At 43.6% G+C, this 25888-nt stretch overlaps 1 protein-coding gene across 1 annotated transcript in view; it reads left to right on the forward strand.

Annotated features, from left to right (window-relative positions):
- The window catches only part of LOC308123195 (thrombospondin type-1 domain-containing protein 7A-like), a 142200-nt gene that overhangs the window by 89844 nt on the left and 26468 nt on the right, over positions 1 to 25888 (forward strand). Inside the window, exons 7-14 of the mRNA XM_080485539.1 lie at positions 10867 to 11061; positions 11185 to 11223; positions 15226 to 15466; positions 18424 to 18539; positions 19668 to 19800; positions 20628 to 20731; positions 22809 to 23003; positions 23112 to 23378. Coding sequence (XP_080341665.1) covers positions 10867 to 11061; positions 11185 to 11223; positions 15226 to 15466; positions 18424 to 18539; positions 19668 to 19800; positions 20628 to 20731; positions 22809 to 23003; positions 23112 to 23378 — 1290 coding nt within the window. The remainder of the gene's footprint in view (positions 1 to 10866; positions 11062 to 11184; positions 11224 to 15225; positions 15467 to 18423; positions 18540 to 19667; positions 19801 to 20627; positions 20732 to 22808; positions 23004 to 23111; positions 23379 to 25888) is intronic.

Genomic DNA, 25888 nt, shown 5'->3' on the forward strand with positions numbered 1-25888 from the left:
TCCAACTGAGGTCCAACACCAATATACTGTACATGTTTTAACAAGAAAAAAAATTCCATCCATGGACTGGATGGAGACGAGTGTCAGAAGTGACCTGTGACGGAACAGTTCCAGTCATTTAAAGAGAAAGTTGGTACTTCATTAGTGACACCAGCTACGCTGCAAAGTTTAGAGACCGTCACTAAAAGACAAGAGGCTGAACTGGAAGTGTTGGAGCAGAATAAACAAGATGTGGGATCAATTGTTGGACGGTCTGGTGACAAAGTGAGAGAGACAGTGTTGAGATGGTTCGATCATGTTTATGATTTATGACCAAAAGAGACGTTTTTGTCACTTCCCACCAAACAAAATTTAACTGGAGCGATGAAAAACATTCAACCACAAAAAATCAGGCTAATGTAACTCTTAAAGTTTCATATAGTTTTGATATCTTATGCTGCATTTATGAAGTTTTAATTACGAATTAGGAAGGCAATCATTTCATTTTTTGCAGCTGTTTTTGTCCCCGATTGTAGTTTACAACCTTCTTTCACAGCACTTTGTAGTCAAATATTGACTGTTGTAACCAATTTGGCTCTTTTTTTTAAGCAGTTTTGTCTGTTAGTTTCCCCCCCCCCCCCCCCTTTTTTCTTATAGAAATCATTTGAGGGCTATTTTAAAGCTGTTTTTTTTTTACTTTGAGGCTTGGTCAATGACAATGAGGGTCTTGGTTGTTGTGTCCGCTAAATCAAGTTTGCAATTTGCTTGGTGGTTTGTTTGGTTTTGGATTGGAACATCTTGCGGCCTGGTTTTGGGCCCACGGGTCTTAGGTTTAACCCCTCGTTCTATAGGTTTGTTCTACCATATTACTCCCGAAACATTTCAGTCCTGACAGCCAAATAAAATGATGTCAGACTGTGAGCCACATTATCCACATAAGAAACCTTAACTAAGTCTTCTCTTTCTAAAAGGATTCTGCGTGTTGGTGGTTAATATCAGCTTCTTCTTGTTTCGATTTATTCAGAACATTTATTTCAAGTAATAACATCATCTTCCCCCAAGCTAATGGTAAAGATTAAACTGACCCTCACATTGCTGACAGATCTGCTGATGAGTCGCCTTGTGTCCTAATGGAGAGATGGTCAGATCCATCTATCTCGTCAACAGTGACGTTCAAACTGACCACATTACTTTTTAAACTGCAATCGAGATTCATTCTAAGTATATTGAATACGTGGCTTTGTGTAATTCCTTTTTATCACATTCATCAACACTCATAGCTACATTTACCAACCCAGACAAGCCTTAGCAGCATTTTAAACGTCGCTGGTCGCCAGGTTCACAACTATTCCAAGTTGTAATTCTAGTTGTTAGCCGCACCTGTGTGAGGTGTTATTGTGAAAGTGGAAATTAAAGCATCAAGAGGAATCATGGGTAAGAAAAGCCCGCTGGGCAGTGAGGCGCTCACCGACACAGGTGCTCTCCACAATGACTGTAACACCGACGGAGGGGCTGGGCTGAACCCCGGAGCTAATTACCATGTGACGGGAGATGCTGCTGCTTTGTTTGAAGGTGGTGTTCGGTGTCTTGTGGGTCACGTTACTCAGCTCTGATCGCAGCAGCGAAGCTCGGCCTCCTTTTGAACTGTCGCACCGTGTTCCGATGGCCTTGGCACTTTGCCCAGCCTGTAATTACTGTAGAGCGATATTCTTCCATTGTTTGGGTTATTCTGAGCTGTGGTGTGTGTGTGTGTGTGTGTGTGTGTGTGTGTGTGTGTGTGTGTGTGTGTGTGTGTGTGTGTGTGTGTGTGTGTGTGTGTGTGTGTGTGTGTGTGTGTGTGTGTGTGTGTGTGTGTGTGTGTGTGTGTGTGTGTGTGTGTGTGTGTGTGTGTGTGTGTGTGTGTGTGTGTGTGTGTGTTGTTATTTACTCTCCCTCCCCCGGGGCTTCAGTGCAGGCGACTGGCCAAAATTACGCTGGATGAGATTTTAAGCCACCGGTAGAACAGTGCTGGCACTGCACCATTTGTCTCTGTCTCTCTCTCTCACACACACACACACACACACACACACACACACACACACACACACACACACACACACACACACACACACACACACACACACACACACACACACACACACACTGACCTCGGGGCTAAACGCCTGCTTTCTCGTTCACCCTTCATACCGGGGAACCAGCAGGTGTATCAGTCCATTATTCCATTTCGAGACAATAGCAGCTCTTATACTGCCCAGCTCTAAAACATTTTAAAAACAGAGTAGCGTTGTTTGCATAAGTTGCACCCTGTCAGCAAAGCAGCTTCTTTAACTCGTCCCCACTAAACTTTGTGTCATCGACTTAGGACGGGGGATGGGAATCAAAAACAAGGCAACTTGTAATAAAGTGGGTGTTTCATCACAGGGAGGAAATACGACCAACACGCAGAAACATTCTCACACAGTAGCGAGAACTTTGAAAGAATATTGTGTTTTCGATCGTCTCCGGAGTGAATCTCAACCCAGCGGCGGCGGCGGCGTTAGCTGTAACTCTGCTGTTAATGCTGCAGGTTGCATTTCCAAATGAGAATCGATAAAGAATCGAATCGTTAAGCAGAATCCAAAATGGAATCTGAATTGGAAAAATGTTATCAACTCCCATCCCCACTGAAGTCCCTGTGGTGGTTGAAAATGCATCAACGACTCACCGTAACTTGACGTTAACGAGCAAATAAATGTCATTTTTCCACAGCTGTAGACGCGTCCACCTCCACACCTGCAAGGTGTTGAACAGTGAGCTGCTCAGTGACTCTGCATCCCCAAGATGAATCACATGATTAATGAAGCACTAATGGAAAGACAATCTTTTACACGCTCCTTCCCTTCATTGCCCGACAGAACAAACTCGGGTGGTGCCACAGGTAGCAGGGCTGGCAGCTGTACCCACTGCATTTTGTACAGCAGCTCCATAACTCGTTGGTCAATCACCGATACTTAAAACAATGATGGGGGAATTTTATTCACCACCAATTGTTCGCAAACATGAGCAAAAGTTTGATGCTGACGAGGTCTCTTGAGCACTCAGTTAATACCCTACTTTCCCTGCTACTTCTACGGTCCAATTAAAAGTTACAGTTGAAGCTTTCGTTGACTTTGGCTTTCTTGTCTTTAAGGAAAAGTGTGAAATGGAAAATAATTGTATTGTCTTTTTTCTTGCTCATGTCAAACAGTTTAAATCATGTTGGATGTTGATTTCTACTTTTCTACATTTGCTGTTCAAAAGTCAAGATTTTACAAATCCATTTTAATTTGAGTTGTTTGGATGTGATATGGGACATTACTGATGTTGATTTCTGAAGTGTTCAGTGGTGAAAGAGTGTGTTTAAACAACTGAAGCCAGGAAGTGGTCAGAGAAGCAATAAACAGTGAGTATGAAGTGCAAAATGTTCTGAGCTCTGCACTCCACTCCACTAAAGGTTTATTGTTACTATGTTAAAAGTTACTATGAGCATGCCAAACCTGTAGGTGACAGTGTAACGAGAAGAATCTGAATCCTGGAAGAAAAAAAACATGACGTCCTGAATTGTGACGTAAATATCCGCCCACCCCACTTTAGATGCAACCGGAGACCCAGAGTTTATCCAGATCTCCAGTGTGGGTGGCGTTTTTTAAGAATCATTGTTTGTAGTGAGTCATAGCTGCATTTATGTGTAAATGCGTTGCTGAAACGCAGAGATATAGCACCATTTTTTTCAAATACCCTTGTACGTGTAAACCTGGCCTGAAAGAGGCAGCAGGGTGTCTTGAGTGTGGTTTTGAGTTTTGAATTTTGATTTAATTTTATAAAGAATGGTGGTTGGAAGCTTCATCTCCGTTCCTCTGTGGGAGAATCTGAGAGTGGCTGTGTTAGATAAACTTGTTGAATGCATTCATATTATCTTCTTTCTTGAGTCTGTTTACTCATGCTAAATGAAATGCAATTAATATAGTTTAGAATTGAATGCTATTTATTTGTGATTAATCTGAATTCATCTGCCCGCAACCCTGTGATTAATCTGATTAAAAATGTCAATTGTTCGACAACGTGTGTGTGTGTGTGTGTGTGTGTGTGTGTGTGTGTGTGTGTGTGTGTGTGTGTGTGTGTGTGTGTGTGTGTGTGTGTGTGTGTGTGTGTGTGTGTGTGTGTGTGTGTGTGTGTGTGTGTGTGTGTGTGTGTGTGTGTGTGTGTGTGTGTGTGTGTGTGTTTGCAGATATCCATGTTTTGTATGTTTTTGACATGTAAAGATCCTACTGGGGATTATGTGGTGCCGGAACTAAATTCAGTTGTTAATTTTGTCTCTGCTATTCAGTAAGTAATTCCAAATGATTCTTTTATTTTCTCAGTGATCTCTTGGTAATACCTAACTGAAAACTGTAGGATGTCATTTTTCTTAAAATAACCGACTGGGATCAAGTGAAATTCCTCTATGTTCATCCAATCACTTTTATTATCTTTTGTCCAACTTCAAATGTTGTGTGTGTGTGTGTGTGTGTGTGTGTGTGTGTGTGTGTGTGTGTGTGTGTGTGTGTGTGTGTGTGTGTGTGTGTGTGTGTGTGTGTGTGTGTGTGTGTGTGTGTGTGTGTGTGTGTGTGTGTGTGTGTGTGTGTGTGTGTGTGTGTGTGTGTGGGGCCCAATCATGAGTAGATTCCTGAACACTAGCTGCTAATGAGGGCTCTGGGGAGAGAGACACACAGAGAGAGAGAGAGAGAGAGAGAGAGAGAGAGACGGGGGTTGTTCATCAGTTTCCATATTTTGCTCATAATCAAGGTCTCCATTCACAGGCTGCAGCGCGGCACCATGTTGGTGCAGAGCCACTGATTACCATCTTCTTCATCCGAAACTGACTTGTTCTCTGCCGCTAAATATCTTTACTCTCCTGAAAAATTAAAAGAAAACTGTCCTTGAAAGATTATTTATTATGAGATAGAAGGACACATCAGTGCTGTGAAGTTGTGAATTATAGATTCTTTTCTCTTTCATTTTTCTAAAGCATCCACAGGAGGTCCCGAGGAAAGAATGGCCTGCTGTTTGCTGAGACTGCTCATGTCAGTCATGAGCAGTTAGAGCTCCACGGTGTTTTAACTTGGCGATAATACTGCAGCGGGGCTGATTTCCTGAAAGGTGGTGCCCCCTGGTGTGTTCCTCTTCGTCTGATTTACCGTACGCAAAGGCTCAGGCCCCGCCCACACGACAACGCCGTTCCGTGGAACCGCATCGTTCGTGGCCGATCTTCCAAACGGCGCCGCATTTCAGGAGCTGAGTTCCTGAGTGGAGAAATTTGGAAACATCGCCTCGGTGTTGATGTGTAGACACGCAGGACGCACATTCCCCCCACCTCTCGGCCTATAACCCCGCCTCCCTCTCCGTGACGTCACTTAAAAACAACATGGCGGACTACCTGCTCAGGTGGAGCTGCAGAAGCTGCTGATGCTCGTCGCTTAAATAAGGCCAGATGTTGGATTGGTCGATTTCTACGTTTTTTTCATGCTGCGTGTCTTCTTCTCTGTTTTTGGTGTGTTTCTGTGGCAGAGTTACAGCACCACCTACAGGCCTGGCAGTTGTACTACATTATTTATAAATAGTTTTCACGGTGTCATGTGGACACAGGATGTTTCCTGCACTGATGCCATGTGGATTGGACACTTTTTTAAGAGCAATGTGGTCGAAAGAAAATCATTTTGGCTGGTGTGGACAGGGACTAAATTACCAGCCTCTTGGGGGCGATATTGTGTGAGCAGTTTAGGAAAGAAGAGTCTTATTCATCACACGTTATTCCCACAGTCCAAAAACATGCGTGTGAGGTTAATTGGCGATACTTAACTTGCCTTGGTTATAAATGTGAGTGTGTGTAGTTGTCTGTCTCTGTGTTTGTCCTGCGACGACCTGACGACCCGTCCGGATTGTATCCTGCCCTCGACCGCGGTTAGCTGGGATTTACCCCTGAACAGGACAAAGCATTGTAGAAGATAGAGAGACGTACTCTAGATGATACCAAATTATGTGGCTATGATTTTTACTCAGTGTTACTCAGTGGCCCACAGTGGTAACCTGTTGGGAATCAAACCAGTGGACGTCAGATCCCAAGATTTCAACACCCACAGACTTTATAGCCGTATATAAGCCGTATATATTCATTTCACCCATTATTTGTCAGCAGTCTGTCCGATTTGTGAATCTCTTAATAAGTTTACTGGTCGGTAGTTGGACAGAAGGCACATCCTGGATGGAGTGACAGATTTGGCACAATGGAATCCAAAACAATCTCACAAGCTGTAAACCCACAGAAACTCAGCTGCTCAGATCCTCTAGCAGAAATGATGGGCAAGACAATGTTGGGGGGGGGGGGGGGCATGACACACACCGGCGTGACGCTCCTCCGTCTCGGTTCAGAAACAGACGCTGACTCAGCCTCTGTGGATGTCGGCAGCCGGGCAGGGAAGATGCTCCGCCGTGCAGTTTGTGATTTTACAGCTGAACTGTGACCTGAATGTTTCTCCGCGCCACTGCACATTGATAAAAACTGCCGGAGAAGTCTTGCATTGGCAACAGGAGACACTGAGGCCAGATTTTTACTGCATTGTCATGTGGATTCTGGTTGTTTTGGTTTCAGTGCCATAAATAATTGGTTTGTCTCCAAAGCTACTGAGGTTGTGGATTTGATTTTAGAGTGACTGAACACAACACAAACAATGTTTATTGGTAAATAAAAAATACATTACCATAATAAGTAATGAATTATCATTTTGTTCAGACAACAGTAAGAAAACTATTTTCTCCCTGTCTCAATTTTCTTTTTTCTAAAATCCAGTGTACAAAACTATCACTCGGCTGGTGTCTCTTCCCTTATACTCTCCTGGCCGCACGTCACTGGTGTGGACATGTCCAAACTTTGAAAGTTGCACTTTGACTTCAATGATGTGCTCATAACATCTTGTTGCTAGATCCCACAGCACACCTTCCGCAGTCTGCTGGAGTCCAGGTTTCAACATATCAGAGTTCATACATACATCCTACTACGAAGTCGAGTTTCCAAAATGAGACCCTGGAAGAGACTACTTCTCGAGTCCAGAGCTCTGTGTGTTGGTGACATTGATTGTCTGGCAGTATTTGTCCTCGCTGGAATGTTTGGTGGAAATCAGAAATCAGAATGTGGTCTGCAGCTTTACTTGGGGTGATCTGCGGGGAATCATTGAAAAGGACTTTTAGAATACCGACCTACAGAATGTATTAATCTACAGTTTTCAACTGGTTCGTACAAAACTTCAGTCTGTTCATTGTATGAGTCACGGAGGATCATTCAGCCTTTAAACGGTCCATCTCTCACTGCTGTCCGTCCTTCTTCCATAATCCTCCGGTGCTCTTTTAATACCTGGAGCCATTTAAATGGCTCATGAATACATTGAAGGAAGTATAGTCTCAGTCCCGGGGATGAAAGACAAACAGTTCAAGGTGACCCTTGGTCGTTTTGCCTTTCTTCTTCTGTTTCCATCTGGTGAGAGGCTCTCAGCGCAAAGTGGTGCAGGATTTCCTTGATGGTACCCTCTTGAATCTGTCTTATTGGTAAATTAGATTACCGCAGTCGGCTTTGCACAGTCAGCTTGGATTTAATCTGCCTTTCTTCCCCATTACCTCTGACTGTGGAAGAGACTATCTCCCCTAGATGTGGCACGATTGAATAAAGGAGGTGACAGCCTCCGTCTGGTACGTTTCCATCAGCCAAGGTTCAGACGGAGGCTTGACTTGCTTGACGTCTGTAATGTTTAAAAGAAAATTGTCCCTTTGATCGCTTCAATCGCTTGCTGAGCTCAGGGCACACTAATATCACTCCAGCTTCTCAGGTACGGCGTTGAGCTGAGCGATATTGAACAGCGTGAGGAGCAGGAGAGGAGGAAGGTGTTTTCCTTTAAACTCTTCCTCCTGGCTCTGCCACAAGTCTTCTTTTGATTCTTTTGTTTAAGTTGAACTTGTTTTTCCTGATGTGAAACATGTTTTGGTGCGTTTTGTGTCTGGAGGGCTGTTCATGAATTATGTCTTTCATTTCGGAACTGAAGACATGGTCGTGTATCAGAAGCCTGACTTTTATGTTGGTTTTCTTCAAGGCGACCCCCAAGAATATTGTGTGACAAACTAAAACAGTACTATTGCGTGATATATGTAGCGAGGTTAGGCTAATACAGTCCATTCATACATTCTCCTCCAAACCCAATTGGAAAAATGTGACAGAGGTTTGTTTCTGGTCAAAAGGAGATCTTTCCCAGACAAAACCTATAGCAGCTTAACTAGAAAATGTTCAAAGTATAAGCATTATTTCATAGAAACGTTTGACATTTGAGCCTTGACACTGACTGTTTGTCTAACAAAGTTCTTCAAAGATGCCTAAATAAGCAAGATCATGAAATATGGTCCTAAAAGTTGTTTAAGAGAGAGTGTGATGGGTCGGGGTTGTTAACAACTTTTCTATCTTGAGAGACTTTAAAGTTCTTGTAGCATTTTTAAAAGCTTTTCTAAATGGAATGACTGCCGGCATTAATGTAAAAATACATATATTGGCAGAATATTCTTGAAAATGAAACTCTTATTTGTAGGTTTGGTGCAGTTTGCTTATGAATAATAGTAACAGTGGATGGGATAGTCGTCATATTAATTCATTAAGGATGCATACTCTGCAACACTCAACATCATAATTGTAACAAAAAGGATTTTACAGTTATATTAAACTATTGGCTTCCTCGCATTCAGACTGACCAACATGCTTCTCCGCTCCACACTGCATGATCTTTGGACGTCGCAGACAAAAGCTATCAGTCGAGGGAGAATCGTGGCAAAATGTTTGGTTTTGGCTCTAAATCGGTTGGTCCTACCTGGCAGTATGAGACTGGGTCAAGGACGAACGTTGTCAGGGTCTTACAGCCAAAGACAACCTGCCATCCAACATCAGACAGTGTCGCATATTTGGGCCGATCATGACTGCTGCTGCCACCTGTTTGTTTCGTTTACATGGAGTATTTTGTTGGAAAATTAGGGACGTGTTATTCTTGCGCTATAATACTTGACTGTCCAATCACGTCGTCACAGGCTGCGATTCAGCTTTACGTCGCGCAATCTGGAGACCAGACTTCATGTCGTGGCCCAAAGTTGACAGTGTGGCTAGAGGGGAACTTATCAGATAGTTAAAGTCACACAGTCTGTAGGAACCTTTTAAGATACTGACGGGGAATTCCTAGCCAAGGGGGTCAAGGGCTTCCATGCTGTAGAGTAATTTTACCAACCTGAAACGACGTGTAAGAACACAGACAGAGGTGTGATTGAGAAACACTTTAAATAGTCCTGTGGGGACCGCGAGACGAGCCAATAATCAATGCTAGGTTTACCAGATTAATGGACTGGACCAAAGAATTGAATCGAGTTAAAAAAAAATCTACAAAAGTCACTTAGTAATGGCCGCTCCGCTCTGCTCGGTCTCTATCGTTGGATTATTGCTTTGTGTTGACTGGTGTAAACAACACGCTACGTTTAACTACGAACGCCTAAAGGCAAGTTGTGCAGGGCTCGCAGACAGACGAGCTTCTGAAAGCCATGAGTGTTATACAAACGCTTTTAATGATTTCCTCCAGCATCCGTCACGTGGAAGTCTTCCATTACCCCAGTCAGGATTCCATGCGTCGTCTTCCACCGTCAGCAGCGTTCCACCCCCACAGTCCTGCAGCGTCCCTCCCCAGTTGCTCGAGACGAGCCTCTTATTGATCTCTCATTGTCTCTTTCTGATGGAAATGGATCTGTTTATACCCCCACGGGGTCCCCCGGCCCGTCGCTGGCCTTGCCGCTTGCCATTCATTCAGCCCATCACAATGAGATTTTTGCAGATATGGTGCTTCAGTGAAACGGCTGAACTGGAATGGAACAGGAAGGGGGGAGGGTGGGAAAGGGGGGTGGATGTGGGAGGTTGGTGAGGATGCCTCTCAGATTCAGATCAATATAGAACACACCAGCAACTCAGCACCCATTCCTCCCCAAAACAAATCTTTGAAAGGACCTCTGATCCTGTAAAGGCCCCTCCATGCTTACTCCACAGGATTACTCCATACTCTACTCTGTGCTAGCTCCCGTGTGATTTCCGTAATGAAACGATCCCGAAAATACCTCCACTCGTCGTCGCGGCGTTCTCCTCCTTTTCTAAAGTATTTTCTGTTTCACTCCAGGAGTTCTGAGCCTTTTGGATCTTTATTTGCTTTTAAACTGTGACTGTTCAGACGGGAGACGGAGGATCTCCTCACACGAGCTCAGTGGCTCTGACCCAGATTTGAACCCCAAACCCAGAGGGGTCGGAGCGCTGGACTGCAGGCGGACACGGACAGCATGGAGGGACCTTAAGACAACCTCGAATGCCTCTGGGATTTTTAGGACAGCCTTCTGGGAGGAGGAAAGCTTCAATATAGCCATCATCTATTTTGCTCTTGTACTCCAGTAAATGTGAATTAAGTTCTATTCTGCATACTGTAACTCAACTCAGAAATGTACAAAAAAGTGTTGCTGGCATCAGTTTCTCAGATTGAATAACCTTTAATGTATTCCCAATTAAAAAAACACGGTCGACATCAGGGGTATCTAACATAGTTCCCATGGGCTCGAGAACCTGCAGCTCATGTTTTAAAGTTAAAGGCAGTACAAAAGCCACGAGTCCCGACTTACTAAAATACTCACCAAAGTGACCACTTGTATGAAAATGTAACAGATTTGCAGATATTTGTACGACCATGTGAATTATGGACGTGTGTGATGGTCGAGACAAACCGCTTTGGATTTTGGTTTCACGCAGGTGATTTGACACTCGTCCTGTTTCCGTCTGTGCAGGTGAATACATGGATAGGCAGTTCTGCCGCGACGCCATCCTCCCGATGCCCGCCATCTGTGAGGTGCCCTGCCCCAAAGACTGCGCCCTAAGCCCCTGGACCTCCTGGACCCTCTGCTCACACACATGCTCAGGGAAGAACACCGAGGGCAAGCAGACCAGGGCGCGATCCATCCTGGCCTACAATGCTGGTGAAGGTGAGTGTCCTGCGCTGGATCAACGGTACTAACCCGAGCCCTCCACGGCTCTCGCACCGCGGCCTTATCTCTTTCACCGCCCACTTACAGGTGAAATCAATAATTCTGTGTGTTCCTCGACAGCTACTGCTAAGATGGTGGCTTGGATCACTGTGATGCAGGGTAAGACGATGCCGGAAGGATGAGAATCTGCAGAATTTGTTCACATCCGAATGATCATTTTGTACAATGTTCAAGCCAATCACTCCGGTTCTGCCTTCACCTCTCTTCAAGGTCCCGCTCTGCTGCCACTGGTCCGTCCGATCTTCGGTACATTCAGTTGATGTTCTTAGAGCAGAGATTGATGCATTTCGTAGTCTCCACATGTTTAACTAGAGGCTCGTAGGAGTGCAGTTGTACGTAATCGCTTCCTGTCAGTCTGCCGACCCAGCAGAATCCCGGTGCTGCCAGTAGTGTAGTAGAAATCCCTCTTGCACTCTAGGTATCCCTGAGTATTCCTGAGCAATAAGTGTCTCAAGCCCCCGGTGAGTGGTTGGTATGTGGATACCTTAAAGCCTCCACACAGATGAAAGTGCGACATACTGCAGGCATTGACCCACTTCTCAAGGTCGCACTCCTTGTTGCTTCACACACTCTTGTTGAATGAAAACTCTCTGCTATTTCGCATGGACGACCTCTTCTTTGATTACGGCCGCTCAGCGTTTTTTCCACCGGTGCCCGGCTACTGCTAAGGTTCAGGATTAGTTCTTCTATTTGTCGGTCTCAACATCTTAAAGGCTTTTCTTCAAATTCTTAAAGACTCATGAACTGGTTCTGACGTTGTTTTTCTGGCACCTTGAGAGACGCTGTTCAAATAAGATTCTTGACTCAAGCACCAAAAGACCGAGGACACTCGATAGAAGCGAATTCTGTGAACACACTCGCTTTCTTTCCTCACTTCGGTTCAGACGTTTGGTCATCAGCGGCAACATCTTTCTTTTATCAGTCTCTTTATGTACCTTGTTCACGATGGTGTTAAAGCTCAGAGATAAATACTGTCAAGCTTCACATGCTGGCCAAAATTCATTCTCAGTGGTAGAATTTGCTGCAGAGCAAAGGGGCGAAGTTGGGACACTGCTGCTGCCGGGGGTCCGCGAGGGGATTCCTCCCAAAGGAAAACTGATTTGGGAATCCCATTTAGGGATGCACAATGATATCGATCGGAACAGCCTCGGTATCTGCCGCTAAACACCAAAAAATTAAACATCGGCATGAATTGCCAATAGTCGTATGTCGATTTAATAATTTTTTTCTGTCGTGGGAACCGAGCTTGCAGCGTGACGTGCACACACACTAACCCACACACACACTAACAGTCATACTTTAATCATGTGTAGCATGTAACACAGCTGGAGTGTGAGCCCTACACGTTTAAACATACTTAAGACATAATGGAAATGTTAAATGGGAACAGGAAACAGTAGCTGATAAAAAAAAATTATAATTTAAATATACATATATCTATATATGTGCTGTCCAGTTTCTTATTTAATTTTGTTCAGAGTGGCTATTGCAGTTGGATGATACTTATATTGAATATTTATGCCCTTATGCTGACAGCATCCAGTTTCACAGTCCAGCTGTTTGTCTTTGCGGAGACAATATTGAACATTTTTATCAGCACGATGCTGCTGTGTCCACGTCTACTCCCCTGGGAACACATGTATTGTGTGCAAACTGAACCTAATGGAACTGGATTGGAACCGGCACCAAGCAGCAGAAACACAACCAAATGGAGATGGCAAAGGATGAGTACCAACTGAACTCCCAGTAAACTGCGGAGACGACAGCGAAGCTAGGACTTGTAGGTTAAAGTTCAACCCTCCAAGCTGCCAGTCACAGTGTGAGAACTCTTCCAAACCTTGTTATGAGTGAAATCGGTCGGCTGCACAGATGGTTATCGTCTCGCTTGGCAGCCGATCTGAATCTGATCTTTTTCTTCCCCCATCATCACTTCAACGGCGCTCGTTTCCTGACTTCTGGACCACAGTTTGTGTCCTGCTGTTTTTGGCACATTCACACCGTCGTGGCGTCTATGCTGGAGCGAGGAGACACAAACACTGTAAACAAATCCGTCTCCACTGTCAGATGTTTCGAAGAAGGGCTTTCCGTCATGCTCCACAGCCTGTATGATCAATTCTCGTCAATATATGTTGTCAACAGAAGCTTGACTTGAATTCATCATACAGGATCCAAATCAACATAACAATGATTCAATAATCAAAAATAAATAAATAAAATGTGACCAGTGATGTTGGTGAAGGTTAATTATTCAGGTCAAGATAAACTTGTAAACCGACATGGGGGAAATGATTGCGTCGTGTCCACGTGAAGACACAATGCTGAAGAAGTGTTTACAAGAGAAGCGGCGGGTTCTCTCTGTTGAGGTGTGGATTGTTTTGATCTATGCAGAGCGTAATTGTGAGCACTTAAATATTTATCAGCCACCTATTTAATTAGATCGTGCAGCAGGAACCGTGCGCCCTTCAGGGTGCTAATGAGCTGAAGGCCTGATGAATGTGTGTGCCCTGGACGGAATTCAATAACACCTTTTATAAATGAGGCTATGAAGGACGTTAACCCTTTGTGCTGGTTGGATTTCCCAAGGTGATGGCGGCCGCTCACGACAGACTGCTCCGGTGGAAAGCGTCACATGACACGCACAACCCTGTCTGGGGTCTGGAGCCAGGCTCCCGGCTCCCGGCTCGGTATGACACGGGTCTTTAGTCTCTCTAGAGTGGCAGCCTGCAGCTTTAACAACATTACTAATCTCAACTTCATTTCTAAAGCACTTTAAAAAACTATCGAACCAAAGTGTGGTACATAAATGTAAATTTTCTGAAAACACGAGGTGCGCTCCGTAAAACAAATAATAAAGTGGCAACAAATAAAAGAAGAGCAGAGCCTCAAGTTGTTTGAAAGTCAAGGAAATTAAAAAAAAAAATGGGTCTACAGATTAGTTTTCAAAACGGAGAGTGACGGGCCTTGTCTGAAGCGCTTGTTCCATGTCCTCGGGGTGTCTTCTTTTAACTGCCGTTGGAAACGTGTGAACATTTGTTAAAATGGCTTGTCTGATGTGTGAAACAACCTGAATTAAGTAACAAGTAACACAGCTTAAATGGCTAAAATAGCTTTCAGTTTTGTTTCGTTTTTTGTCCTAAAAGATGCCGACTCCTGGTGTCGGCCTCTGAGTCACTCCATCCAGAGACTCCTCGTGTTTTCCTCGTCTCACTTGGGTTTTCCTGATTTTCCATCTCGCCATGAGAGAGTAACGCTCGTTTGTCACGCGGGCACAGCCGTAGACAGTAAATCTATACTGCGACCAAATACAGCATCGTGGTTTTTAGAGGGTTTTTATGTGTAAATTGTATGTTTCGGTTTTGAGGAATTGAAATGTATCTTCTCTTTAGTTTATAGAGTGTCTATCTTGGGCATGCGTTTCTCTACGTTCCACTTTCAAATCTGTCATCAAATGTTTGCTTTTAGCATTTGTAATAAATCTTCTCTTAATGACTGTGGTTTTCTGAAGCCGCTTCTCTTTTCTTGCTCCAGTCAAGCTGTTTGTTTTTCACTTCCTGCCCAGTTATTCCCACCGCTCGCCGCAGTCCCACAGGACAGCAGGTGTTTAGAGATTCTATCACTTTGCTGCTCACAAATTGAACAATCCAATGTGGCCTGGAAACCATGAGGACAGAGACCGCGTTTATTTAATTATTTATTCACACAGACGAGTCAAAGTTATGATGCTGTTCATAAAGAACCATTTATGCAATGAATAAAGGCAGTTTGTGTGAATTTTACACTCCAGTTACTCCCACTGCCCCTTCAGTCTCGCTACTGCTAATTTTCATCAATATTGAATGATGAGGAGCCGAGATTAATTCAAACATAAGCAGTATCAACTGTTAAGTCTGTTTGATATCGTATCATATCACACAGCATCATCTACACCACATCGTATTGTATCTTTGGTTTAGTGACCACCGACTGTACCTGCAGTAAATCTCCAATAACGTCAGAAATTCCACGACTTCTGCAGGACAACAAAAACTGCTGAGGTTCTGTGGAGGATCCCGATGGCCAGTCTTATCAGCTTGTTAACGCTGCTTTCCCATCGTTCCACAGGTGGAATCCAGTGTCCCAACATCAGCTCTCTGCAGGAGGTGAGGAACTGCAATTACCATCCCTGCACCGTGTACCACTGGCAGACCGGCCCCTGGGGCCAGTGCATAGAGGACTCCTCCCTGCCGGCCGGCAACTCGTCCATCGGCCGAGTGCGCGGAGACGACGTCTCGTGCTCGGTGGGGATGCAGACCCGCAAAGTCATCTGTGTCCGTGTCAACGTGGGACAGGTCCCTCCCAAGAAGTAAGCTTTCCAGTGATTCCTTCTGCCGTGGACGTGGAGTTTCAACGAGCCCAACTCGGGTCCTCTGAAGTCGCTTTCTGGTTCTGAAAAGGTTGATGACCTCCTGAAGAGGGGGGGGTCTAAAACCTTGAATCTTTACAGTTTGGTTTGGCACCTGATGGTTGGTTCTGTTGGCACTGCAGGAAATTATACGATGCCTCAGGTTGATCGATTGATTGATTGTTTTTGTTCGACTGAGTCCAATTTCTGCTGAATGATGATTCTCAATGTGGTTGAATCTAAAAAGAATCACAGAAAGAGATGACTGAGATGTAAACATGGCACATTTGTGCTTTCATGCAACTTCCAGTGAAACAATGAAATGCTCCCCTGTTGGTGTATGCACTCGTCTGGATCTTCCACACAGTGTTGTTCATTACACTGGGATACAGAGCTGCGAGGCGCTCACGTCTATCCAGACAGACACCTCGGAGTCACACTTCACCTCCAAACACTTCTTGTAGGTCTTTAGACTTTCCTGTCTTGGGTTAAATTTGTTTCACAAGTGAAAATCGCTGAGGTCACTGGTTCTTCAGTGCTCATCTCCACAGTACTGCACCCGCATTTCAGCAGCATCTAGAATCCAATCAAAGATTTTAACATTTTTCATTAAACATATATTTTAGGGTTAATCACACACAGTTACCTTTATAATATGCTGAATTTTGCTCTATGTTTTGAGAATTTGTATTTTTTTTTTTTGTCTCTTTAAAAGGTCTTAATCAAACATTTTGTCTCATCAACAGAGGAATTTAGCAGCAAGAAAACTCCCTGTAGACACGAGAAATAGTAGCATGAAGCTTGTGGGCTCATTGATACTTAGTTTTGGTATTAAAACTGCTGCATTGGTTGGAAAAAAAAACAAAACGGAAGCATTTGTAGATCTTGTTGACTAACGGCGGTTGACTCCACCTGTTTGAATTGACTGTCGGATGATGTGTATTCTCCATCCACCTTCCAAACTCTGCTCCTCTTCAGGGTATCTGGTGTGTACTGCTCGCACTGTCTCAGCTTTTTCCCGGATATTTTCCAATATCATTATCTTGCGAGCGCTCAGTGCTGGACAGTATCCTGTCATGTTGGATGTTTATCCACATTAGATACCAGAAATTGCGCCAATTCACTGTTTAACAAACTGTCAATAAATCGAATAAATATGTAATTTCGTGGATGAGGTTGCACATAATCGAGGTTCTTCGAGAAACATGTGACTACTTTTTGTCTATAAATCATCAGACCATTTTGAAATGTCAATATGTTGCAATAAAAGCAACCGGCATTGAATAATTTTTAAACTTTATTGATTGGGTACACGCAGAAGTAAACCTCCTTTAAACCCGCGCAGCGTTACTGGCTCCGACTCCACTTTCCGTAACGTCGACTAACTTCATTAACGGCGCCACCGTGCTAACTAATCCATTGATTAGCTGAAGCGACCGTGGGCCTTTGTTTGGCTTTCAGACGTTGTTTGCCCACATTGAGCCGTTTAGTCTCCCGGTTTAGCTCGTTGTTCTGGCGGAGGTGTGAGCTGATGGCTGATGAGCCCCGGGCCAACTGTTTTAAGCATCTGGATCGTTCTCTTTCTCCGCTCTCCTCCCTCGAGGCAGCTGCTGGGAACATGAATTATCTATTTATTTATTCAACAGAACGGGAGCATTATTCTGCCAGCAAAGCAGCGCCGCACTGGTGGAACCCCCCCCCCCCACCGGCCCCACCATGCTGCGTATGGAAATAAATCTCACTTTTTATTCCTGCGCTTCCTCCTAAATCTGCTGTTACGGGCTGAGCCTTGGGACACGCTGGCACATCAGTGGAAGGGACGGCGCCGGTTTCTACGGCGAAACGAGTCGAGAGTCCAGGACGTGGCAGGAGGAAATGTATTCCAATGATCGCTTAAATGAAACGTGTATCAGAATATTGATTGAGTGGCCAGTTTGTATATGTTTGTATAATAACTCTGCCGCCTCCAGCGGGGAAAGTGTTTGTTAATTTAGACACGTCCTTTTTGTTTGTTACAGAGATTTTTCTATAGTTTCTATAAAGCATTAATTAGTGATCGGCAGTGGGAATTCTGAGCAGAGCTCTTTGTATGAGTTGACTTTACAAAGAGACTCTTACTCTCTTACTCCTTTATAAGGATGACACTTCATGGCAGTAGACAATGAAAATCTATTTGTGAGAAATGCTCTTTCTAAAACGAACCTCTTTGTAGTGACGGTATGAGGTCTGGTTCCATTTGGTTGTTTATTTAAAATAAACGGAGTCTCCTTTCACGAAAATAAACGTCTATTTTAATGTTCACTCGTGATACACGTTTGTCAGGTCGTGAATCAATCACTATTAGATGATTGATCCGTGCAGGTTGGTGTCTCATAAAGTTAAAATATTCATTCACATTATTTTGCCTCATTTCAGGAATTCTGTTCTACTTGTGTTTGTTGGCTGCAGATAGTTTAGTTTGTTTATTCTGATGATTGAGTTTGATGTCAGTCAGTCATTCAGTTTATATATTTGTTACATTGACTTTGTGTTCAGTATTGATTTGATGATGTGATGAGTATCCGTAAAGAATTTCTTGTGGTTTTATATAAAAGTATTTTCCCGATTCAAGTTATTCCAGTGAGTCTAAATGATAAACATTAAAATGCTTGTTTGAAATAACCTGAACTTCACGATATGTTGTGTTGTTGATGTTTGATCTGACTCCTGGGATTCCACTATAAATTTTTGATTTGACTAAAGTGAAAGAGATTCCAGGTAATTGATTTTACAGCCTGATTTATTTATTTAGCTATTTTCCTTAAAGTTATTAACCTGTTTAACGTTTCGCCTCCAGTTGTGACGTTCAGCTCTGATTCAGCGTCAGACATTGGCGGACGATCTGAGAGAGACTGAGCATGTCCATGATGTCCTTTCAGATGTCCGGAGAGCCTTCGCCCAGACACCGTCAGGCCCTGTTTGCTGCCGTGCAGGAGAGACTGCATCGTGACGCCGTACAGCGACTGGAGCGCCTGTCCATCCGCGTGTCAGTCAGGTACTTCAGCCTCAGTTATTTTCACAATAAAAGTCTTTATTAAACCGTCATCATTTTTGAAATTCCACTTATTTTCCCTCAACATTTTGTGTGTTTTGATTGTTTTTCCAATTTGTTTTGAGACACATTCAATGTACATTTTTATTAATATACACATACCTCTTCATACTGGAATTACGTATTAATACGTAGTTATTATTATTATTATTTATATTAGTACGTATTAATATACACATCTCTCTTTACTTCCATGTCCAGCCCTCTTCTGAGATGCTCTGTCTGTATGTGGCCCCTCAACTTCCTCTGCACAATTAGACAATAAGACTTTAATAGAAAACCTTAAGCAGTGACCGTAGCCGGTTTAGTGGGCGTGTCCAGCTCTGTCGAAGTAATCGCATTGATTCACATTATCACAGATTCTTTGCCAAACAAATAATCCAGAAGCAACACGGCTCTACAAGCAGAACAAATCTTTTAATCACGCCATTATGTCGCGTCTTGATGCAGTTTCCTGTTTTCGGCTCCTCCGATGGAAGAGCGGATAATCCATCATCACCACATTGCTGGTGATTCCATCCTTCTGTATTGTTTCACTACACATGTACACACACACACACACACACACACACACAGAAATGATGGAAGTCCTTTGCATCAGAAATCCTCCTCCTCCCCCGGCTCCACACCCACAGCTCTTTTCCATTTCTGAGGCTGTTGTTCATTACGTTGGAGCCACTCAGCACTCGGTAAACAATTATGATCCTCAGTAAACGATCTTCCAGCAGGACTCAAAAGAGTCGTGATCTGATATCATAGTCTCAGTGCGGATGAGGATTTCCTGTAAAGCCAGTCCTCCACCACCTATGGGTGTGTATTCGATTCCACTGCGGAGATAATGGGCAAGCTTTTCTCGACCTCGCCTGATTGCATTAGCCTGAAACTTGAAGTGGTGACTTGCTGCAAATAGATTCAGTGAGACAGAGAGAAGGCTGGCCGGGCTCGGACTGGATTCTAGCGTTGGATTATTTCGTGTAACTAGACTGGAGCGCATTTACATGAAGAAAACAAAAACACCCTGCCAGTTATCCGTTCATGTTAGTGAACGTGATGTTTGATTCCCTCCGTCAGGTGGCAGCAATAAGAAGAAGCAGTACAGGAAACGTACTGTCATTCAGTTCCCGGCCAATGGGGGACAAGATTGTCCCGAGGTGTTGAACCAGGAGCGAGAGTGCGAAGCCCCATCTGTGTGTAAAGGCTTCAGGTGACTGCTAACACACACACTGACCACACTGAGGGCAATCACATCACTGCTTAATGAAAACACACATTTAAGAATGACAGATGTATGTTAGAGATGAATAAAGATCATCCAGGTCCTTCATATCTATATTTTCTATGTGTAGAGTTTTTATCTATAGAGTTCATATCCATAGTGTTTATATCTATAGAGTTGATATCTATAGTTTATGTCTATACACTTTATATATATACAGTTTATATCTATAGAGTGTATATCTGTAGATTTATGTCACCAGAAGATCATTGGTTTGTTGCATGTGTTCCAGCGGAGCATTCATGGAACTAAAGTGCCAACCTTTGGGCTTTGAAAGTTTTTGTGTGGACATGAACAATATTTCTGAAGAAAAAATGACAAAGAAAAAAAAAAAAAACAATATTCCTGACCAAAATTTAGAGAAACGAGCCGAGTGCCGCCCCATGAGTTAACAAACCTGAAGGATTGTTTAACAAACCTTTTTAAATTTGAGCAGCTGTCTAAACATTTTCAGTCCTAATTTGGATTTATATTTTCTGTTAATGTTTTTTTTTTTATTATTTCAATGTACAGTTTGTTTGTACATTGTCGGTAATTCCTGCACAGTTGTGTATTTTGTTTAACGTTATTCTTTTTCTCACACAAGACCTGACTTGCAAGAAGTATCAGAGTTACAAATGAAGTGCTAATCTTAATCTTAACAGGATGGTTGGTCAGAATCCAGGGGAAGGTGAAGATTAAAACAGACCAAACCTCATAAAACCAAAATCATGATTAAAACTGGACCTGTGTGTGACTTTTTTTTTTCTCTGCAGGTGGAAAACTCACAAGTGGCGACGCTGTCAGCTGGTCCCTTTGTCCGTCCGGCAGGACAGTCCAGGAGCTCAGGAGACCTGCGGTCCGGGTCTCCAGGTTCGAGGTGAGAAGGTCCAGACTCGGACAACGCAAACTTTTCACAGCTTGTTTTCTTTCCGCATGAGCACTGAACCGAGAGCGAAGCATCTTAACATGGAGGTGTGCCAGAGCGAACTAATGTGTGGTTTTCATGGCGATCTGGGGTCATTGATTCAGTCGATGGAAGAGCCTGGGGGGGAAGCCTCGGCCCACAGTCACACATCCATGTTCTTGTTTTCCATCAAAACACCCAGACATTCATGACATAATTGATACTTGCTTCATAATTTCAGGCTGTGCTCACCCGCTTCATCTAAAATCTTATGTCAACATGAAGAATATCAGCGAAGTTATAAAGAAAACAACCTTTGAAACGAAAGGTTGCGCGAATAGTTTCAAGGTTAAGTCTGTTTTATCAAAAAACTTCAGAAAGTAACAAGACAGGTTTTATAGATTTCTATTATTGGAGCGGTTACATTAACTACAGTCTAAAATTCTCAAAGACATTTATTGTTTGGACATTTATTCACGGGGCAATCGCCATTAATCCTGATGTCATTTTCTGTAGGGTAATTGTTATCAATTAGTTTCAAGGAACATTTGTATTATTGGATACGTTGCATTATTCCGGTACAATACCTTCTGATTACAAAGTACGTTTCATTTGCATTGTTTAATTATTCACAGGGTAGGTTCTGTTGATCAAACTATAATCATTAATGGGTAAATACATTAAGTAACGTGTCAATTTTATAAATCACGGGGTAAAATTATCACTAAGGGGTACGTTCTTGCCAAATGATATTGACCATTGGTCAGATTAATAGTGTTGCTTTGCAGTTCACTGACGTTTTCATCGACTCAATACCGCATTTTCATTGAATTCAATAAAAATATTCCAAAACGGTGGCATCTTGCCAGACTTCTTGAATATTACCTCTTTTTTTTTTTTTTTTTTTTTATTTAAAGTAGTCACACTACAAACAGGTTAGCTGCAGCTTATTGTGAGGAAGCTTTTTTTTTTTCTGACACAATAATAAGTATTCATCGCACAGAACAACAGCTCTGAAAGCTAGAAATTAAAAGATTTTAAAAAATCTGACCGCTCTCTCACGAGACGTCCTCCCACCGTGACCGAGTCCGAGTGCAGGTTGACTTGTTTTCTGTTCACACACACTCCTGCTGAAGTCTCTGAGATCGAATCCATTATCGGATTTCGATGACGAGCATCCTGCTCCTTCATCTTGCGCAGCCTTTTGTCATTATGTACCATTACCTGAAACAGTATACTCTGGTCTGCAGAGACAATTCAATACAAGCCTTTTACAATTCGCCCACTCACTCAATACAGCCTGCAGAGGTCCTTCAGCCACTTGATAGCCCTCGCTTGTACCGTTTCCAGGAGATATTCTTGTTTGTGCACGTGTGGATGGGCCATAAAGGTGGAGAGACAGAAAGACAATCTTCCCTGTTTCACAGGATTTTGCAAAAGCTTAACACATTTTCATGTTTCAGTTTGCAATATAAAGTCAAGAAAAGACCTCAAATTCAAATTCATGTAAAGTCTGTGCCATTATCCCAAAACCAGCCAGTCCAAACCTATAGCTTTATCATGAATTAAATCCAGAGGTGCTGTGTTTTCTGTGTCTGGCTACCTGGAACAATTATAGCTGAAGATGTGAAATTCGTCAAGATTTATGAATTGTTTATCATAAACTGTTATGGCACCACAGAGACGACGCCTCCTCCTCATCACTTCTGTCCTTTAGCTGTTTTCCTGTCGAATGCAGGATGTCTATAATTTACACTTATACTCGCTCGTCCACCTCCACAGCCTCAACAAATTACTCCAACTTGTTCAACTTGTAGATGAATCATTTCCAAGGTCAGACGGATTAGAAGGTTTTCATTTCAAGATTCGAATGTGCTCATTAAATGTAAAGACATGGAACGTTTTATAAGAACTAGTGTTTCGGTAAGTCACACCGTGTATAAACAGGTTGTTGTGGTGAAGGTCGGCAGGTTTCCCGTCCTGTATTGATGAGTTACTCTTGAGTTATTACCAAATATCGTGAATCTCAATCACTTCCTGTGTCCTGCAGCGGTTTCGTGTAGGAAGCAGGATGGCGGTCAGGCGGACGTCGAAGCCTGTCTGAAGTTTGCGAGCGCCATGCCGCCTCTCACCCAGCCGTGTCAGCTGCCCTGCCAGGAAGACTGTCAGCTCAGCAGCTGGTCCAAGTTTTCCTCCTGCACGGCCGACTGCGTGGGCGTCCGGACCCGCAAGAGGACGCTCGTGGGTGGGTAGCAGGCTCCATCAGCCTCGGGAGAACGTTTACTGACCTCAAGCGTTGGTGCAAGAGGAGAGTAGGACTTATTTTACAGATGAATGTTTGTTTTCCTTGCAGGGAAGAGTAAAAAACGCGACCAGTGTAAAAACACCCAGGTGTATCCCCTGAGCGAGACGCAGTACTGTCCGTGCAACAAATACAACGCCCAGCCCGTCGGGAACTGGTCGGACTGCATCCTGCCCGAGGGCGGCCGCATGGAGGGCCAGCTGGGCATGAAGGTGCAGGGCGACATCAAGGAGTGCGGCCAAGGGCACCGCTACCAGGCCATGGTGTGCTACAACCAGGACAACCGCATCGTGGAGACGTCTCGCTGTAACAGCCACGGTGAGTGAGCTCCCGACGGGAGAGCGAGCCCTCTTACTTCCCGAACCCCTCGCCCTAGTTATGTCCAGTAAGAACTTCTTCAAGAGGCACTTCATCTCAGGTCATTAAAACATTTGGGATAAATGCTAAGACGAAATGTTCCCGGCGGGGTGTTAGTGGTTTCACCTCTGTAGACGCTTGCCTCGTGCGCAGCTATTTGCTCTAACCGAACCCTCCTCGTGAACTTGTTGACGCTTTAGGCAAAAACATCTGATCCTATAGAGGGAAAACAGTCGTATTCTGAATCTGGTGTCATTCCTCTGCTGCCTCTCTCTTCCTGACAGAGCTGGCTGATGGATTCACAAACCATCCGACGTGTGACAAAGGTGTGAAACATTGTGTTTGTGACAAATAGATTTCTCTCAATACTCCATGTGTTTTTGAGTGAACTTGTGAATCTGCGGTTTCTGGAAAGCTTCAAGCTTTGGTCTGGAGTCGATGTTCATGTTTAAACGACAGTCAAACAGGAAACGGGACATTTACATTGATAGACGGTTTAAAACCTCCCAGGATGTTAATGTCAGAATCCCAATTTATTGACGGGTCACAAAAGCTGTAGATACTCGTTTTTATGAAGCCTGATATGAGCCATTGACACAGATTGTGTTCTTTTCTTCAAAAAAGTTATTTTAGAAAGGTTTGTTTTCTTAAACGCTGCTTTCACAGCCCCTTCGAAATCAAACTGTGTCGTACCTGGACTGAAATGAGTGAGTATTTATTTTCAGACGTAAGCATGTCTTTAAACAGGGAAACATTGGCGAAGGGAAGGATTTGAGACTCTGACTAGGAGGAAACCATGATGTTAGATAGATGATTGAGTCAGAGCAGCTCTATATCGTTTGATCTACTTGGTGTACTTCTAGAGTGAGTGTTCAGAATACAAAGGGGTTAGTACCGATTGAATACGGTACAAAGAACGATAAGAGTGGCAGCATCAGGGCTGCACTGAAGCTGTTGACACTTCGAGAATGAAGTTCTCTAATGCTGAATCCTCGCTACCTGACGCGCCCCTGCAGTCCTGGAATTTAAAAACTATTAGAGTACCAAGAGGACTTGCATCGGATCAGGCGGGGGTGGTTGTAATAATCCGCTTCTACCCGTGAATATATGCAGACTGGTTAACTTTACATGAGGACTTCTTAGAGGACATATTTCCCATCGTGATGTCGTTGGAGGTTTCCTCCACCAAAAGAATAAGTTTAAGTAACGCAACTCACCCAAACACATGAAACATCTTCCTGTAACAAAGTGCAAATCTTTATATCTCATCCTCCCAGGCTGGTCCCATTCGAACCACCCGTGTCTCCTTTTTATCAAACCACCGGTGTGAACTCAATAATCAACCAGAGGAGTTTCTGCCGCCTGCAGCTTCAAGCTGAGAGTTCACTTTGTGGTGAGGCTGTATCAACACGGTATATATTCCAGCTAAAGGAGAACAGGGAATTAGGAATCACAGCACTGTCCTATTCTGCGTCGCGGCTCCGGGAAAATACAGAAAACATGAAAGCGCTCGGGGGAACGAGCGTGTCTGTTTGCTCATTGAGAAACTCGTCTCGTTGTGACTCAAAAGCTCTCCACACACCGCCAGGCCGTTTGATGGCAACCAGCCGGAGCTGTAATAAGACATTTGGCTCAGAGTCGGTGCCGCCGCTCGCTCCGGTTTTCCCTGATTGGCTCTGCCGGAGAGTATTTCAGTCTGAGCGTAATGAGGAAAGTGCAGAGATCTGCAGTCAGAAATCAGTGAGCCTTGGTTTGTTTATGGTCGGAGACGAAGTACGAGCTTCAATCTGGAGTCACAGGGACGATTGTTTCCTGCTCAAAGGTTTCTTGATGCAGAGGAATCTCACTTGTTACAGATCGTCCACGTATAACCTCAAAAATGTGAAATTGATTTGCAGTATCTCTGGATATAAATTTTTGAGAAGTAATTAAAAAGCTCATTTTGAAGCACTGACATCAGTTTTCCCAAAAACACTCTGCACGGCGTCATCAAGATGGAACAGTCAGTGAGAGGCAGAAGCTTTTATTTTCTTTCTTTCGAACTTTATTTATAGAACATTTGGACAATATCGACGTAAGTAAAGTAAACATAGTCATATCTGAATGTCAACCCCCTACCCACTCACCAGCCACCCACCGCCAGGCCAAACACTTAAGAAAAAATATATGATATAGAAAGAAAGAAAAACATTGTTGGAGGGGGTTTAAATCTTCAAACCCAGAGGAAAGGTCCAGACAAGAGTTATATCATCGTTGACCAAAGGATCCAAAGTAGTATGAAATGATTTCACTGAGCCTTTCGGTGTAAATCTGAGTCTTTCGAGCTTCGAGCTATGAAGCATCTCACGAACCCAGCGAGGATGTGAACGAGGGACTCGGGAGCTTCCAGTTCGGGAGAACGAGAATGAGAATCTTTCACCAGAAATGATTTCACAGATTCGACAACAAGCGTGAAACTGTTTTGCTCCAAC

This window comes from Lipophrys pholis (assembly GCF_963383615.2).
Source record: "Lipophrys pholis genome assembly, chromosome: 17".
Lineage (NCBI taxonomy): Eukaryota > Metazoa > Chordata > Actinopteri > Blenniiformes > Blenniidae > Lipophrys > Lipophrys pholis.